Below are 15,161 nucleotides of genomic sequence, written 5' to 3'. Positions count from 1 at the left end.
CCCGTTTGCCATTACTGAACCATCACTTGTTGTTTGGCCATTTGTAAAGTTATAGTCATTTAGTATTGTGCATGGCAAACAAAGTACAACTTAAATTGCGTTTTGATACTTTTATTACAAATTATTTCTCCATGTGATAAGCATCTAACATGGTCTTAATTAATCAACTACATTTATAAAAAACGTTACACATTTGTACTTTTGTATCATAAGAACAATCGTATTTATGCCTTTAACAATTTTTGTAGGATTCGACAAACATTCCAAATTCTAGATGCAAGGTACAAATATATTACTTAATTGTAAGCTCGTATATCTACTACTAGCACTAACAAATTTGTTCTAAATGCAGTAAAAACACAAACAACATCTCCGCTGTCAGCAACACCATCATATTCATTATCATTTTTAATTTTAAATTTATTATAACTATAAACATCGACATCAACATCGCCATCATTATCATTATCATCTCAACCTTTGCCTTCGATAATTATCATTGTCGTATTTATGGGAAACATTGGCTGTATCTGGTAAGTTCTGCATCAACATTTATTCTATAAATTAATTAATGATTGTAATTGGCGTATTGATCTTAAGATTTGTTGTACTTTAAAACTTTCAAACGTTTTGAATCACTTAATCTCAGTGGATTTTCAAATAATTAAAAAATGTTAGGTCATTTTGTTATTTTTCTATAGACGATTGAAATACCCTGATCGTTTATCAAATCTTAATGTAAAGGAAATATTCGTCTAGAAGTTGCAATTCATAAAGAATTAAATCATACGGAAACACAATAAGGTCACTAAATATTTGAAGATATTTCATCATATCAAAATATGAAGTATTCGAAACAAAGTAAATGTATGAAAATAAGAACTTGAGTGATTGATATTCAATCTCGTAAACAACTTTTAAGTTTCCATGGAAACATACTTCACTTAAGTTTGTTTACTTTATAATTACTCTCGTGTCTTGGTTTATGTTCGAAGGGAATGTCATGAAAGCAATATTGATAATGAGGCTCATAAATATAAAGGACAAATTACTTTCTAGTTGCTATCTTTTCTACAAATATTTTTACTAAATATGATTTATAATTATTTGAAAGCACAAGGATTGGCTATTTTGAAGAGAACCCCCAAGTGTGTAGATCATATGACAACAGAAATAAAAATTTAGATCAAAATCAAGTACTGTTAACAATAAATACAAATGACAGAAAAAAATCTCAGACATTGTAGGGGCAGAGTGGTCGACATTGATGAAAACAAGATTAATTAGCAAATATTGCAGACTCGGGGCAGTGAACTGTAAAACATACCTCACGCACCTTGAGCCAGCTTTTTTTATTACTAAAAGTATTGATCAATGATCTAGACTAATGACACTATGATGTGGTACGTGGCTTTTTTTGACAGTTAACCAAGTCTCTCTCTCAGAAATTATCGTCGTACACAGATATATTACATTTCAATTGCTGGTTCAGTTTTTAACTACAATGCCCCCCACTTAACTACAATTTACTTGTATTTCAGAGGTGTCATAGGTAAAATTTTTGCGTGATTTGTACTAGTATTTGTGTGTTTTCACTAAAATAACGTACGTTGATATTTTAAGTGTGTTTTTGCTTACAAGCCACGTCCACGGTGGGTCATGACCTCCTAACCCCCTTCCCCCCTCTAGAACCGCTCATGCGATACCCTGTGGGACATGTCAATAAATAATTTGCCTGATAAAATTGATCTTAGAAATTACTTTAAGTAATAGTTTTTGTTAATGTTGCATCTATACGAATTCCGAAGTTAGAAAAAAAAATTATGCCCGGAATTTGTGCTATGTAGACATAAAATTATATACATTAAAGAGTTTTCTTCCTTTTTTAAAAGCCAATTGAAAAATTAATTATAAGACGCACCTTTTTATCAAGTAAACGATGCAAAAATTTTCTTTCATTTATGTTTTAAGAAACAGAAAACGTTAGTAATTTTAAAGTGAGGGTGACACTTTAAACTTCAATAAACAATGGGTGTCAAAAATGTTTCGGGACAATTAGAGCAGTTGGCTATCAAATCTTAGATTGTTTGGTTTATTTAGCCATATCAATCCTTTGGGATTTATTATCAGTTCAAACATAACGTTAAGTTTAATTATATAATTAGTTCACAGGAACATTGTGAAAATTGACATTATTGCATTAAAACAATTTATGATATATGACTCGATGTTTCAAATTATGTATATATTTAACCAAACGACTATTTTGTGTCGACTGTTGTGTAAGTGGATCCCTCGCTTTCTAACGTACTGTCTGTTTGTGTTGCCTTGTTCGTGGCTTTCACCAGGAATTTGAGAAAGTTTACATTCAAATCTAGCTCAGATGATAACTGCTTAGTAAATAGACCTTTTCCGAAACCTTGGCCGTTGAGACTAGAGAATGTGTTATTCTGATCGCCAGTTTCTTTTGCCTTTCTGGCAGCTAAAAACTAGAGATAATTTAACATTTTGTATATTATTGTCTTATTGTAATAGAAGTATATGTAGGAATCAAAATAGCTTCACAGTGCGAAACTCATAGTGCGCGAAACAACTCTAAATAGAAGTAAAATTCTAAAATGTATATCCATGATTGTATAAATAAAAGGCAATTTATACCTAATCCTTCTTCTTCTTCATTATAATTACGTAATAAATTTACTATAAAACCGTTCAATGTAAATTTATAAAACCGTTCAACTTTAAATTCAGTTGCAATCCAAAAGAACATAATCTATAATTGCAGTGATAAACTAATAAACAATGTAAGTTTACAATTGTGTAGCTGTACCTGTAGAAAGAGTAACTACTTCAAGAAATTATTTTTATAGCAGTACTATAAGTTTGTTTTCTCAATTGAAAATAAATACAAAATTCTTTTTCAAATAATTTAGTTATTATTCAAGAACAATGGTTTATTTTTATTCTATCATGTGTTAATCACACATATATTTTGCATGTATCTTCGTAGCATGTAATAACCCTTTTATGTCGGACTTAAACATACCTTTGGAACAAAAATGATAAGAAGAGTAATTGTAGCAAACACTTGGAGTTGGAGAAATTGAAACACCAGAGACATATCAGGTCCGATAACTGTTATAAGCAGACGACTGAAAGGAAAAGATCATAAATGAGGTGCTGCCACACCAACCACATTGCTAAGACTTTCAAAGACGACTTTCTACAGCCAAATAAGTAAATCAACATCGAAATTTCCTACTTTCATCTAGAAATAGATCAATCGGTGCGTGATTTCTAAAAATGCTGTTAATAAGACGCTTAATCATCAAAGAATAATTATGTTAAATGCAGACGTTAAAATAAGTTTTTAAACGTAGATTCTAATACGATACGAATAGTGTATAGGAATTTATTTAAGTTTATTTAGTATTAAAAAACAGTTCAATGTTAATTTATTACTATTTTTCCAATAGACATTTTTTGATATTTAAATAGAAAAGTATTAAAATGCAGGGATTTTGACAGGTGTAAAATGTTTGAAAATGAAAATGATATATACTAACGACATGAATGTCATGAAAATTCCAAGAATTATTGCGTTATATATCGCATACGTCATGAATTTGTCATTGAACTGTGACGGCACTTTTCTTGTTGTGAAGCAAAGGTACACGCCATACAATAGGAGCAGTATTTCAGCTAAAAGATTAAATGTGAGACGAATGTTTTGTTAATTTAAACTTAAATAAGCAAATCATGAAATTATTTAAGTTTCGGAGTTTATAATAATTCTATTTTTACCCAACTTGATAGAACGGAACAAATGCCGCATACTATTCAGCAGGACATTCAGATAAACCGATTCAAGCATGGTAAAGTGGGCATTAAACATTACACACAATAATATATCAATCATTAGCATACACGTAACATACAATCAACACTGTATTGCTTTCTACACTAAATGAAATAGACAGTTCATTCATATCTAACAATTTTTAAAGCTTGCCTATATCAAATATGTTTATAGCAATCCTCTTAGAAAATTTCAGGAGTTACAAAAAAAGAAACAAAAAGATTGTTTTTTACATAACTTGTTTCCCGGAGAACAAAAAATGTAGCAACGCATCAAATAATAACACTATTTGTTATAAAAACATAATAGAACCGCTTAAAATTGTATAAAACAATAATTAAGGTATTGTTTGTATAATTGTCAATGTAACCTAGGCATGTAAAGTTTTAACTAATTATCAAACTTTATTATTTTCTTGACTCATATACAAAATAAAACAATTGAATAAATATTTACGATCTTAGTGAAATAATTGCATCGGATATAGAACCATTGCAACAGTTATGTTTCTATTTGTTGAAAACATTTTATTTATTATTAACAATTATGTTGGATAATATCACACAAAACCGAATAAAAAATCAAAATATGAAAAAATGGATTATTGAAACAGAATAACATGTTTTGATGAAACCCGTCAGATTTCGTCATCTACCATTTGGGCATATATTATTCTCAATAATAGTAATTATTAAGATACAATTCTTTAGATCTGTGCAAAAAAAAATAAAGTTCTATCAAGCAAGTTTTGAAAATATCATTTCACACTTAAAATAACTATATAAAACGGCAAATACTTTTTATTAAAGATTTCTAAAAACTACAAAAAGAAAGCCAACAAAAAAGAATAAAGTACAAAAATTGAAATAAAGTTCCCTATGGACATTGAACAGAGTAAATGTACAGAAAATACATTTTTTTTAGAAAGGAGATCCTGCATTAGGTTTAAATGACCACATAAGATAGATAATTAGTTTTTACCTGAAATAACGGCATATTCCATTGGTCCATAGTTGCAAATATAAAAGAGAAGATCATCGGATGTCTTAATTTTTTGAATTACTGGTGGTTTACCTACAGTCCATGCGGCAAGAACTATAACAACAAAACCCATCATAAGACCTAGCCGTTGATAAAGAGCCTTATCTGGAAGGTAAACTCTCTTCCCAGCACCCACAGTAAATATTGCAGAAATTCTTTAAAACATCATATACTTATACTTAACCTAGCAGTTATAATGTAAGTTGTTACAATGTATGGGAAGGTTCGATATTATTAAAATTTCCTTGGAAAAATTATCTTTCAATTGACCATTTTCAATTAAAATGCCGTGTCATTTTAATTGTATAAATATTCTTAAAAAAGGTGAGATTCATTTGGATAAATATAAGAGTATAAACACGTAGCTGACCATAACTGACTCAGCTTTATTGACAGTTCATGAGGAATAATCAAAAGTGTAATAACATAAACTTTATGATTCCGAAGACATGAACAATTTATACAAGTGTATTTCAAAGAGTCAGACCATGTAAATTTGTCATTCCCTTTGAAGTTTTGATGCATTTTTGTTCAAACTCTTTAAAATAAAAAAAATAAAATGAGCCGCGTCACGACAAAACCAACATAGTGCGTTTGTGACCAGCATGGATCCAGACCAGCCTGCTGTTCGCTATCAGTTTCTCTACATGTAATAGGGTTGGTAAGCGAACAGCATGGATCCTGATCAGACTGCGCGAAAGCACAGGCTGGTCTGGATCCATGCTGGTCGCAAACCCATGATGTTGGTTTTGTCATGGCACGGCTCAAATGCTTGCTGTTTATAAGCAGATTCTTAGATTCAAATAAGGACACTTAAATTAACATGAATACAGAAAAACGGCAAATTATCAAAGCTTTCATCAACAGCTTATTGCTTATAAACTTTCATTAATTCAAAATGATTTTTGCCCATCAATGAACGCATTAAAGCATTAATTTGCTAATTTAATATAGAAAACATTTCAGGAAATATTCCCGTATTGAATCTGGTCATTAATGAAATAATGAATTATTCCCACAAGGTTTCATGGTGACAGGTAGATAACAACCCCGACGGAGTTTGCTCACATTTACTAATGGATTCCCAGTCGTGAATATTTTTCCTATGCAATGTATAATTTTGTTCTTGTAATAATGTTATACATGCATGCTTATGGATTCTTTTCATTTTATTTTTCTATTCGTTTGTAATTTTGACTCTAAAATTATGTGTTTATGGATGAATGCTGATTAAAGTATAGATGAAGTTTCGGGAAGATTTTTTGCATAATTTTAAACAATACGAAAAAAAACCCCTAAAAAACGTATAACTTTTAACACAATTCGGTACATAAAGGAAAGTTACATCAGAACATTTTCAGATTTTTGCTGCTTATTTTTCAAAGTATCAAAAAATTAATAACACTTATTAGTAAACATCGTGTGAAGTGTAATTTGGCTATAAGTAGAAATTACTTAAGAGTAAATATAAATAGAAATCGACTACTTTGTTAGTAATAGGGAAATAATTCGAACATATATTGGATAGACATACGCAAATAGTCTAACTGATAATGAATGCTTTCCTCAAAGTTTCTATTTTATTTTTATTGTTTTAAAATTGTTTATTTAAAGAAATATTATGTATTTAGCACGATACATCAAAATGGATAATATTATACATTTTAAATAGTATAAATATTCATATTGTCTACACATTCAATATTTCAAACATTTTCAAAAACCCGTCTTGTTTATAATTATGAATCCTATGTTAGGAAAAGGCCTTTAAAATATTTTATGCTTTCGGTTCTGATCACTTTTCAGCATTGAATTGTGTTATTTATTATTGTATGTAAATGTTGCAAATTTTGTTTGTGTGCAAAATGTTTGAAATAAAATGAGCCGCGCCATGACAGATCCAACCTAGTGCGTTTGCGACCAGCACGGATTCAGACCAGCCTGCGCATCCGCGTATTCTGATCAGGATCCATGCTGTTCGCTATCAGTTTCTCTACTAGTTATAGGGTTTGTAAGCGAGCAGCATGGATCCTGATCAGACTGCACGGAAGCGCAGGCTGGTCTGGATTTATGCTGGTCGCAAAAGCACTATGTTGGTTTTGTCATGACGCGGCTAAAATATGTTTAAACTAAACAGTATAAAAAAAAATTGCCAGAATAAATACCTCCATGTCTTTACAACCAGAGATCCATACAGAATAAAGAAACCGATATGCTGCGGCCAGATGCGTATTGTGCATACCAAAACAGTTGATGTGAAATAAGTTGTAAAAAACTGAAATTAAAAAGCAAATGTCACCGTGTATTTAAGCAATTAATTGAAAACAATATCGATAAATCCACTTTGGAACCGCACCCAGGTCTGTACCGGCGACCTGAAAATATTTTTGGTGAAATTTTTATATGGGTCTTTCTACTTGAAAGGCAAACAAACTGACTACTAAGCTTAAGTAGTTCCCTCTTTTAAATTTGTATGTTTTTGTTTTTTGATATATTCATAAATGTAAATGAAAAGATATACCTGTGAACAAACCAAAATACCACCAACGCACATTAGTTCGAGAAACATAGGACTTGCAGATTTGATTACCTGAAATCAATGAATTCCTTTTAAGAAATATGCATTAAAGATAAATAAAAAGAAATAATTGGATTTCAAATGTTAAAAGAAACTTTAAAAAAATGCAATTTTTAATATATTTATGGCACAGTATTAAACAGGGAAAGAACATTATCAAAAATCAAAATTGCCAACAGTTAACAGAAAAATACGAAATGCATTATATCATTTCTAGTTATATTTTTGACATAAACGTTAATTATAGACAGCTCTTAGATTACATTACATAAAATACTCCCATAGAAATGTTAAACAAATATTACAAAACGCTTGGAATAATTAGTATATTATGCATTTTTTTCTTTAAAAAAATCTAAGTTTTGATAATGTATTGTGTGTGTTTTTTTGTATGCTTATAACTGGGAAAAATAAAAAGGTAACCTATGGTTACTGAAATTAAATAAAAGATGCCAAATGAAAGACTTGCTCGACTGTTTTTAAAGCAAACGGGGATACCTAAGAAAAAGTTGTTGTTATGATTATTGATCACATCAAGAATTGTATGTCCAAATCTTATAAATCACATAACGTGCAAATTCATTAAAGGGAAAATAAGATATTAACAGAAAAGTGGCAAAAGTTGTTGCTTAACAGATAAAATTCATGTAACATTTTACATTAAAGTTCAAAAAGAGTTGCAACATTGCGCCAGAGTAAACGACCATTTCATATGTGATATTGATGATGAAAGGGAAGAAATATTTAAATTAAATGAAGAAAACCCCTAGACAGTTAAATTAGTAAAGAAAATAGAGTGAGCAAACACTGTATCAATTTTGTTATTCTCATTAGTAATAAAAAAAGATTAAAATGAAATAACATTTTCTTGTGACATGTAAAGTTCAAAGGAAATGTATCGTTAAGCACATGTGATGCGCGTGATAATAAATTTATGTATATCCCTTGGGTAGAAAGTTAAAATGAAAAACTTAAGATGAAAAGAATAAATGAAGATGAAGAGAGTAATTCTTAAAATATAGAAGCCTTGTGATGTTTGTTGTTGATGGTGATATAGTGTTTAATTCCTTAACAAACTTTCAAGTAGAAATTTGAACGCTAAAGTGGTTACCGTGGTGAGCTTAAAATGGAAGACCTCTTGTGTCGAAACATATCTATGTAATAAAAGTTTAATGTTCACTAAGTTTTGAAATATTTTCTTTGTAGAATAAGTCTTGTTCCAACGTGCAATATTATTATACTGAATGCGCTACTGCATCAACTTAACATACTACATTTTATAATTAGCAGATGTTTCACAGGTAAATGTCAAAACGTTACATTAACATTTCTTGAATTAAAAGACGGAATGAATTCTAATACATTCGTTATATAACAGTTACCTTGTAGTGGTTAAGGTCGTTGACTTCAAACCACTTGCCCCTCACCGCTGTGGGTTCGAATCCCGACAGGGACTTTGGATTCTTTCATGTGAGGAAGCTATCCAGCTAGTTAACGGAACGTCGGTGGTTCTACTCACAGGTACTCGTTCATGCCTATAATAATGCACAGAGGGGCACGTGAGGTCTACCTCCACCAGTAAAGCTGGAACGTCGCCATATGACCTATACTGTGTCGGTGTGACGTAAAACCCAATAAAACAAACAAACAAAGTTACCTTGTTATCTTTGTAAAAGTAAGTTACAATCGCAACGGACACGATACCAATTACAGTTAACGATGTACAAGCTAAAAGTATGATTTTCAGATGAATTTCATATTCTTGCACACATGGAGAACTGTCAACACACGTGTCACATCCGGTTGCGCACGCAGCGCACTGGAACATTCCCGATTTGACTTCTCCAAACTTTCGGACATAATCATCTAATTCTGTTACGGAGTACGCTTTTGTTCCATTTGTTTTCCGAGGAAAATAATAGCCATCGTTACAATGACAATTGTAGGCACCTGTCACAAAACCTTGCCCATATATAGCGACACACTAAAAATAGTAACAGAAGATATAAACAATGAAAGTTTAAAATATTCTACAAAGTTCGAAAATTATTACTTTTTGGAAGTTACGCAAACTTTACTAAGAATGCTAATTTAAACCTAAACAAATGAAACGGTTTCTTAAAGCGGTCAATTTTTTTAAAAGGATTAAAATTTAATATAAATATTTATACAACAAAAACTATTCATACAAAATGAAATATGCATTTTTCTAGCGAATTTGTTTAGTGATATTTTTAAATTATTGTCATTTTAGCTATAATATAGTGATTTGTATAGATATTTGTTTACATTTCTTTACACCAAATTGCCTGTCAGACCTCAGTAGAGTTCCTTTAAGCTCATTAGTATAATTAAATCACAATTAGACAAATAATATTTACTTTGAAAGAAGAAACTTTAAATTTATTTGTCAAAGGTTATCTCAGTTTTTATGTAAATACAACTAATGTATTAATAGCAATTAAAAAAAAGAAATATCAACATAGAGATAAGATATTCAAATTATCAGTCTCTTAATTGTGTCAACATAATGGTGTTGTTGCTGCTTTTCTTTTCCAGATCATTAACTCTATGAATTTAAAGAGGCCGTATAACTTAAATCAAATATTTAAAATGTAAATTAAATGTTGTTTCATATACTAACAAAGTAAACCAATAATATTAATTTAACTGTTACTATTGTTCTTGTCATTTTAAACGAGCTTTTCGTTTATATAAGTGTACGAAATCTAATAAACATGATCAACATGGAAAGGCGTTCAATAAACGCAAAGCCCACACGACCCAGCAACAAAGACCAGTGGCAAGGAGCCCAGGAGGACCATAAACAAAGAAGGACAGGACACAATGCAAAACACAGACAGGATAATCACTTTAATTATACATAAAAGGAAACGACTGTATCTGAAAAGGAAATCAAATACAATTGATTGATTAACAGGCCCACAAAGTAAAAGGGCAACCTGACCGTGGTTGTAGGCTGACATCTGTGTGTTGAACGAAATACATCAAGGCCAGAAGATATGTCACCTTCTTCACTGTCACATTGGTTAATGTCAATGTGCGTCAATTCAATGTCTATAGATGCTATCCCTCTATACAACAAAAAAAAACAAATATATGAATTGCATACAAGTTTGATTTAAATACATTTGTATTTTAATGCATAAAAAATCGTTCTTTTATAACCTGTAGTACAGGTCCTTATCGACATTCTAATATAGTAAAAAAAATGAATTTTTGAAACATTTGTATATACATTTGAGTACTAGATTTTAATACGCTTTACATCGTTTTTCATTTCATTCATTTCACTATTTTAAACAATGATGAACGAAAATAAACTTACTGAAACACAACAGAACCGTTCTGTTCTTTCAGAAGAGGAGCTACGTATGTTACCATCCACACGTTACCACCACCACAATCAAAATATGGTACAGTCCAGTAACCATCTGTAATTTTTGCCACTGGATAAGAGACTGCACGTTCTGAAAGAAGATGATCGTCTCCTTCTCTGTTAAAAATCAGAAAGGAAATATGCGATGTGATTATTTAAAACAACTTAAATTATAGTTGTCAATCTCACATTCACTGGATAAGTATTATTTACTGAATATTTAGTGTATCTAAACGTCCAGGTAAAGATATGATTCAAAAACTTAATATTTAGTTTTCAGGGCGGAAAATTACACACATATTACGTGATCATTTCTTTATATCTGGTGAGGATTTGTTCACCATTCGATGCAAATCTAACTCAAAATAGCGAATTGAAACAGCGAATTTAAAATTTATATCAAAAAGACATAGAAGAAACTTGGATTTCGAAGGTGACAAAAATAGTTTTTTTCTATTGTAAGCTTTATTTTTAAACAGTAAAGGGCAATAGCTTCCCCTTTGGGAATCTTGAAGGAATAAAATAATGGTTAAACAGAAATAAATTTATTAGATTTTTAAAAGCAAAAGCATCATAAGAATTGAATTCATTCGGTCAAAATTGACTATTTTTTCTTTCAGATAATTGCTTTTTAACAAGTGTTTATATTCATTCCACTACATAAACTGCACTTTTTGTATTATACATATCAGCACTAATACATTATTAATCTTAACACAATATCCGTTAAATTTTTGTCATAGATTATTTTATTAAAAAAGGAATTCTAACACTACCTATACATAACCACATCTTTAACTATAGGAACGTTATCAAAATTCTTCGCTTTGATCTCCGTCCACCAGGGTGTATACGTGTCTTGGAAGTCATAGTTAATGGCTATATCATGCGCTCTAACAGTTCCATTTTTCTTGTACGCATAGGGACAAAAACTTTCGTACTTACTGTAAAATGGAAACAGACGGTTCTTACTTTAAATAAATTTCTAAAACGCTCAGTCCATACAAGGCATTGTGTTGCATTATATATGCCTTTTTATTTCAGGTTGTCAAAGAAATAAAGCATTCCTTGAAGGGGCTTCCAGTTCCTGTCAAGTGTTAGGTTATTCATCGAATACAAACTAAATAAGTGAAGTCAAAAGCATATTTCAAGGTCAACAAGTATTTTGCAATACTTACAATTAATACAAATGTTATGATCTCAGTGAATATGAAAGCCTCGATAATACCACAGAGACAACAAGAAATGACAGAAACCATTTCATGCAAAAAAGTGGTTGATTAGAAGGGACAAAATGACCTGAGCTTTGTTTGTTTACTTTAATATCATTATGCTTTTTGTTTCACGTTATTCAAAACAAGACTTTAACCTGTAAACTCCCTTTTCTAGTCCAATAGCCGAGCCATATATCACTGTTTCCCCGTGTACATTGTTCCGTACGAGAAGAAAGAACAGTTCGTCGTCGATGTTATCTAGCGTCCCATTGTTGATGGCAATAACCTTGGACAGTAAATTTGCTGTTCTGAAAAATAAGAGAATCTTTAGATGTCAATATTTAAGACATAAAAGAAGCTTAAGCGGACACCGTTAATAACCCCCCCAGACATTTTAGGTGTTAGAGAGGAGAAAAGGAGAATGTAATGAAGTAACGAAACCGATGCATTATAATGTTTTAAGCGGATGTGGTGAATGTCAATTATTATGGTTTATTATATATGTTTCAGCATGTAAGCAACGAGATAATCATATCTAACGTCAATTATTGAATTCCCCTATGTCCGCGCTTGAAGCATAATTTTAAAACTTCGACCACATGTGGTGGAAGTTAATTGTAGTATGTGATTTATCAGTAGTCATATCTAACGAGAATTATTGATTACTTGCGTAATGTAATGAAATCTACACTGCCTTCGGCTTATGATACATTTGATACGAAAAGATACATTATTTATTTAAAAAATCGTTTAACAATCGGGATGCTTAACTAATACTGTATAAACTATGGGCATTACCGTTATTTAACTTATTTTGAAATGGTATCAAAATTTGTTATAGTTCCATGAAATTGCTTGTAGTTGTTTGATCTGTTTTAATCTGCCATCTTTTATTGCAATACTGAAATCACTATTAAAAGAAGCAATAATATACTCTAATGAACATAGCCATACTGTAAAAGGCGTTTACCCACTAGTACGTGTCCAACAGTGTCCATGAGGACAATTTTGGGCCTCAATAGCTAAACATTTGTCTCAAATAATATTCAGTTCATAAAAGATAAAAATAAAGTAATGTTTAGAAAATTTCTGACAATCATATCAGCGAGTAAAGTATAGGTACTACATTCAGCTTAACATGGTTTTGAACAATTCCATCATCAAATAAAGACTCAAATGCGTAAATTTATTGCGATGTTATCGGTTTAAAAAAGTCGACTGTAATAAACGAGGAGGTTAAATGGAAATCATTGCCCAGTAATATCATATTATATTGCACGATTTATCTCTCAGTTGCTTTATATTTGATCATTCAATCCCGTGAAATTAGATAGCATCACTGCGCATCTAAGTCAAAACCACGCAATATTGAGTAAAAACGTTCTCCAAAGTTGTAATTTATTACATCTAACACCTACGATGTAAATGTAACACATATTTAAATGTCTTCAAATGTCATTGCTTCTTTGCCCTAAAGCATTTTTACACTTAAATTGAGACTTTCATGCATAAACCATTATTGATTATTATTGAACTTTAAAACGTTTCAGATTACTTCTCGGACCTTACTTTTAAAAAGGGCAATAACCTTTAATAACAAGAAATAACAAACACCACACATAGTTCATCTTTAGTATTAGGCAAATGCATGTCTAGCTGTACACAATTTATACAAATAATTGTATTAATTAAATACTCAAATAAATATTTTATGTTAATGTATGTAATTTAACATAATTATAGAGAAAACCCGCCAATCTTAGAAAATTCAATAATAACTTTGCATAAGCTTTAAGAACAAAGCAGGAAACAAAGCATCTTAAATACAAAGAGACATTCATGCAAAATAAATCATACATTTTTTGCATATACTGACACAAAACAAAGCATATAAACACATATCCATACATGTGAATTCTCTCTTACTTCAGACTGATGACTCTTAATTAGCAAAATAAGAAGACAACTGCTTCTAATCAATTCTTTAAACAAAATCAATTTAACTCAAACACTCCCTCAATAAAATACATTCTCCAACTGTGTGTAAGAAAGATTCACATATATGCGCATTTCAAATTACAAATAATGAAACAAAACTCTTAACTATACACATACAAAAAAGGCTAATATACAAGCAAACAAGCAATAAACTCAAATCAAAAATTCTAATTTGCAAATCAACATACATAATGGGTTGGGTGGGAGGGTTTTCTTAAACTTGACAGCTAGACAACAAAGGCTCGAATGACTAGAAGTACAAAATTGGCGCGACAATCTAAAAAATAAACGACCAATCAGAAAACAGTTCACCAAAGTCACGGTTTACTCGAAATAATTAGTTATTTTAGATCTAAAATATAATCAATTACTTCTCGGACCTTACTTTTAAAAAGGGCAATAACCTTTAATAACAAGAAATAACAAACACCACACATAGTTCATCTTTAGTATTAGGCAAATGCATGTCTAAGCTGTACACAATTTATACAAATAATTGTATTAATTAAATACTCAAATAAATATTTTATGTTAATGTATGTAATTTAACATAATTATAGAGAAAACCCGCCAACTCAAGGCCAAAATAAAGCAAAACAAAAGGCTAAACAATAAACAATTATTTACATTTACAACACAATACAAATAGATTTACCTGTAATAAGTGTACTAAGAAGTGCCACAAGTATCTTTGATCAACAATCAGACACCTAATAATTTAAGAAGTTAACATTGAAAATTACGTAATATAATTATACATTTTTTTTTTTTATTTTTTTTTACTTAAGTCCATATTCAAAAAGAAATAAATAAAATGAGTATCCAACATACTGAAATAGTATAAATCTAGTACATGAAATTCAATTCATTTTAGTCCTAATATCAATAAGAAGTACAATGTAACTGTACATCAAATATTGCAATCAACTCCTTTGAAAATAAAAAACATGGCCATTAAAGATTAGAAATAACCCGTAGAAAAAAATTGTGCAAACGAGCACAACCTTCAGAGTTTAGATGTAAACCTCCATCCAGACGAGCAAATAAATGTCGTTTAATCTGACCCTTTAA

General features: G+C 30.5%; 1 protein-coding gene across 1 annotated transcript; it reads right to left on the bottom strand.

Annotated features, from left to right (window-relative positions):
* Positions 1–2,261: 2,261 nt before the first annotated feature.
* LOC132758723 (probable G-protein coupled receptor CG31760) lies at positions 2,262–14,556 on the bottom strand. Its single transcript, XM_060750426.1, has 12 exons — positions 14,519–14,556; positions 12,248–12,400; positions 11,661–11,822; positions 10,828–10,995; positions 10,447–10,573; positions 9,136–9,462; positions 7,422–7,490; positions 7,066–7,175; positions 4,841–5,055; positions 3,567–3,702; positions 3,047–3,152; positions 2,262–2,489 (listed from the first exon to the last, which is right to left on the bottom strand). Exons 1-12 carry the CDS (start codon positions 14,554–14,556, stop codon positions 2,262–2,264), a joined length of 1,839 nt encoding a protein of 612 aa, XP_060606409.1.
* Positions 14,557–15,161: the final 605 nt, after the last annotated feature.

This window comes from Ruditapes philippinarum, unplaced genomic scaffold (genome assembly GCF_026571515.1).
Source record: "Ruditapes philippinarum isolate M1 unplaced genomic scaffold, ASM2657151v2 ctg1470_1_1_1_1, whole genome shotgun sequence".
NCBI lineage: Eukaryota > Metazoa > Mollusca > Bivalvia > Venerida > Veneridae > Ruditapes > Ruditapes philippinarum.
Note: the sequence above shows the minus strand (reverse complement) of the source record. Positions and strands in the feature narration are given on the sequence as shown.

Bases quoted from the DNA above. Each gene is read 5' to 3' on its own strand.
- LOC132758723 (XM_060750426.1), bottom strand. From the start codon at position 14,556: ATGCATTTGCCTAATACTAAAGATGAACTATGTGTGGT. The intron at 10,574-10,827 runs GTAAGTTTATTT...TTTGTTGTATAG, and splicing joins AACGGTTCTGTTGTGTTTCA to AGGGATAGCATCTATAGACA. The intron at 7,491-9,135 runs GTAACTTTGTTT...CATTGATTTCAG, and splicing joins ACTTTTACAAAGATAACAAG to GTAATCAAATCTGCAAGTCC.